Source organism: Cherax quadricarinatus, chromosome 70, assembly GCF_038502225.1.
Source record: "Cherax quadricarinatus isolate ZL_2023a chromosome 70, ASM3850222v1, whole genome shotgun sequence".
Classification (NCBI taxonomy): Eukaryota; Metazoa; Arthropoda; class Malacostraca; order Decapoda; family Parastacidae; genus Cherax; species Cherax quadricarinatus.
Window position 1 is genome coordinate 23,318,813 of NC_091361.1, and position 4,154 is coordinate 23,322,966.

Sequence of the window (4,154 nt, forward strand, 5' to 3'; positions counted from 1 at the left end):
TTCGATTTGTTAGGAAGTTGAAGATCCATCTCCCCACTTTCCCAGTTATTCCTTTAGCACGTATTTTATGGGCTATTACGCCATGATCGCACTTGTCAAATGCTTTTGCAAAGTCTGTGTATATTACATCTGCATTCTGATTTTCTTCCAGTGCATCCAAGGCCATATCATAGTGATCCAGTAGTTGTGAGAGGCAGGAGCGACCTGTCCTGAACCCATGTTGCCCTGGATTGTGCAGATTTTGGGAATCCAGGCGATTTGCAATCCTGCTTCTTACCACTCTTCCAAAGATTTTTATGATGTGGGACGTCAGAGCTATTGGTCTATAGTTCTTAGCTAATGCTTTGCTGCCACCTTTATGGGGTGGGGCTATATCCGTTGTTTTAAGTGACTTTGGAATTTCACCCATGTCCAAGCTCCTCCTCCATAGTGTACTTAGGGCACGCGAGAGGGGTTTCTTGCAGTTCTTAATGAAAACAGAGTTCCACGAGTCTGGTCCGGGGGCTGAGTGCATGGGCATGTTGTCAATGGCTTTTTCGAAATCTATCGGAGTTAGGGTAATGTCGGAAATCTGGCATACATTTATGGAGTTTTGAGGCTCATTCATGAAGAAATCATTTGGGTCGTCGATCCTCAGACCGATTAGTGGTTCACTAAACACAGAGTCGTAATGGAATTTCAATATTTCACTCATTTCATTGTTGTCATCTGTGTAAGTCCCATCCTGAGTAAGGGCCCGATACTAGATGTGGTATTTGCCTTGTTTTTGGGTTGCATAGTGATAAGTTATAATCTTGGCTCTTGACTTAATTACCGAGCCAACTGACAGCTGAGTTGTACAGCAGAAAACAGGAAAATGAAGAAAATGGTAGAGTACTACAGCCAACGTCTGCAAAGATTTATAATTATAATCATGGGGGAGCGCTAAACCCGTAGGATTATATAGCGCATGTGGGGATGAGGATGGAAGGTATTCAGGCTCAATTCAGGGAATCGGAGCACAGATCCAATTCCCTAGATCAAGAGCCCTTCACCAGCGTCAAGGAACCTCTCCTAAGGGGCGTTTGCAAAGAAATAAATGGGTGAGTAAGGAGAGGTAAGCACAAGTCATGGGAAGAAAGATACAAGATGGAGAAGAATATGTCTGATGAACATTTGTACTTACACGCTCGGAATATATATTTTGATTAGAAATCTGGACTCTTCAGTAATATACAAATACGGAAGTTCAACTTGTTACATTTGTAGATGTACAAGCCAGAAGCAATCGTTACGACAATAATTATTAATGTTAAAATATAATAATAATAATAATAATAATAATAATAATAATAATAATAATAATAATAACAACAACAATCACGAGATACAATCAATATGGCCACAGGGGCACTAATTATGTACCGGGTCAAGTGGTTTTCTTAATTGATCAGAAATGATGCTCCAGAAAACAGTTTGTGACTAAGAACGTAATTTGCTGCACTTGTTATTTTTTCTTAACTATTTTGAAAACCAAGACTCCATTTAAACTGGATTTTTTTTTTTTTTTTTTTTGTATTCGTGAAAAATCGTTGTCAACCCAGTTTTCGCTGTGTCTAATAATACGAATATTACAGGTAGAGGTGAACCACCAATTTGCATCAGTTGAGTTAGACAGGTAGTTGTATCTTGTGTGTTTCTCGGTAAGTTGCACCAGGAAAGGTGGGAACAGTCCTCTCCAGGCACTTCACAGCTGCTTCAACAATACTCTTTTCAATAAGTCAATTAGGGTTCATTTTTCTACTACTCAACTGAATATTATTGATCAATAATGTGTCTCCGTTATAAATGTTCAGAAGTTACGGCAGTGACAGCACCACAAACACCCGGAAGTTGAAGTGTGTGGGAGCAGTGACAGCACCACAAATACCCGGAAGTTGAAGTGTGTGGGAGCAGTGACAGCACCACAAACACCCGGAAGTTGAAGTGTGTGGGAGCAGTGACATTTATAACAGAGTTTAAAGGAGCAACAAAGTGAAACTTGAGTTAACTGGTGTTGCTTGAGGTAATTATTTCTTGTGGTTGACCACACTTACTCACTACATACAAACATACCCACTATGTACACACGCCATAAATTTACATATATTCCTACTATTTCCCTCACTGTTGTAGTTCTAAAGGTTTAGAAAATTGGACTCAGCTTTTGTATCACATATGTCCGGAAGAACAATACGGAAAACTGTTGTACTATTTTACATAAATTGCTTCTGGAAGTACGTTTTCTTGAGGCACTATACAATAATTAAAAATTAATTGATATATGCTAACTGTATAAATTTTAGAATATATAACAATATAAGGGAACATATGTCTTCATCCACGCTTTGTTTACCATGAGGAAACCTGTTTCTTAAAAAAAACTATGTAAAAAACTTATAGTTAAAGCACCAATAGACGCCTGTAGGTTTACATGGCTGCCAGGACTCTGGATGCCACAAACACTGGAGGCTTCATTAGACTTTACATATTGAAGCTCAAAGGAACCCAAAACACTTAAAATTTACTTTGGTTTAATCCCTCCTCTGTCTTGGGCAACACAAGACTTGGCTGAGAGACGAACATTATGGCAGCGCATTTTACAATTACAGAAAAGTAATTTTACAACCAGATTTGGCTGTCAGTTTTTGAGTCATTCAGTCACAAAAATACCATAAAGGCAGATCCTGAGTTTTGATTATATATATATATATATATATATATATATATATATATATATATATATATATATATAATATATATATATATATATATATATATATATATATATATATATATATATACACACACACACGTGTAAACCGAAAGGTGAACTGTGGGCTCGAACCGTCGTCCCAAGATTAACACAACCCATGTAGATTTACCGTGAAAACTACTGTGGCTGTGGGAAAGGACAGTAGGGTTATAGACGGCAGCAGCCACTGACACAGACAGGACACAGCAGTGCCTTCTGTGAACCTTTCCTATAAGAATCCCTGTAGCTCAGTGGTCAACTACTGCGCCTGTTAACCTCGGGACCACGATTCGAGGCTCCCCGTCCACCTATCCGTTTATTCATTGACATTCGTTCATTACGCCTTAAACTATATATATATATATATATATATATATATATATATATATATATATATATATATATATATATATATATATATATATATATATATATATATATATATATATCTTTACTTTAAGGCGTAATGAACGAATGTCAATGAATAAACGGATATATAAGGCTTGCTTATTTGTCACTCGTGTAGTCCCTCTCACTACTGCATTACAACACTACAAGCAGTTTATGTCAACGGGCGTCTAACAATTGCAGTTCCTCCTGACTCTTCACCTGGATGACAGCTTGTCTACCTCCAGCTTAACTGATGGAGAATCAAGCTTACACATTTCTCTCACTATATGACCTACACGAGCTTGGCACTATCAATATTTATTTTAAATAGCTATCGTGACTGTGGTTATGGCTGACTATTCAAGATTTTTCCTGTCCTATTCAGAGGAACTAAAAGATGAATCATGCCAGCAGCTGGATCACCGGAGATGTTTTTTTAAGTACAGGTGAACTGTGATGAGCAACTCTGGTGGTCACACCTGACGGTGGTCACACCTGACGGTGGTCACCACTTCAGCCACTACACCTGTGTCTCAGAGCCACATTTATGCCTGGACGGGTGAGAGAGGTGGTGGTGGTATAGGCTCTTCGGGGGTTGTGGGGGGTACATGTGAACGTAGCCGTGAACGTCTGGTAAGGGTGCCCCAGGAGCTTCCTGGTGACGCTGCTGGGGAAGATAGTGGTGGTGATGGTGGTGCAAGTGGTTGTGATGCCCAGGAGGGACCTTGTGGGGAGTGCCAGACCCCTGGAGCACTGACCCCGTCAAGTGAGGTGTCTGCAAGTACGCCGGCAGTGGGTGCTTCCTAGCTGCAAATCTCCTGAAGAACTGCTTCCAGGAGTGTAGGACGCGGCTGTTGATGAGAAAGAGGCCACCCATGATGCCCACAGCCAGGGACATGAAGATCTTCAGCATAAACACTTCCATGTTGGGTCTGACAGTGGCGTCCCGCAGCCACCGCTCACGCTCCACATACTCGTAGAAAGTGGCGCC

General features: G+C 40.3%; 1 protein-coding gene across 1 annotated transcript in view; it reads right to left on the minus strand.

Annotated features, from left to right (window-relative positions):
• Positions 1–1,523: 1,523 nt before the first annotated feature.
• LOC128692681 (frizzled-4-like) overlaps positions 1,524–4,154 on the minus strand; it is a 513,435-nt gene continuing 510,804 nt past the window's right edge. Inside the window, exon 4 of the mRNA XM_053782329.2 lies at positions 1,524–4,154. This exon is cut by the window's right edge and continues 3 nt beyond it. Within this exon, the coding sequence (XP_053638304.2) occupies positions 3,684–4,154 (471 nt within the window). The 3' untranslated portion in view covers positions 1,524–3,683.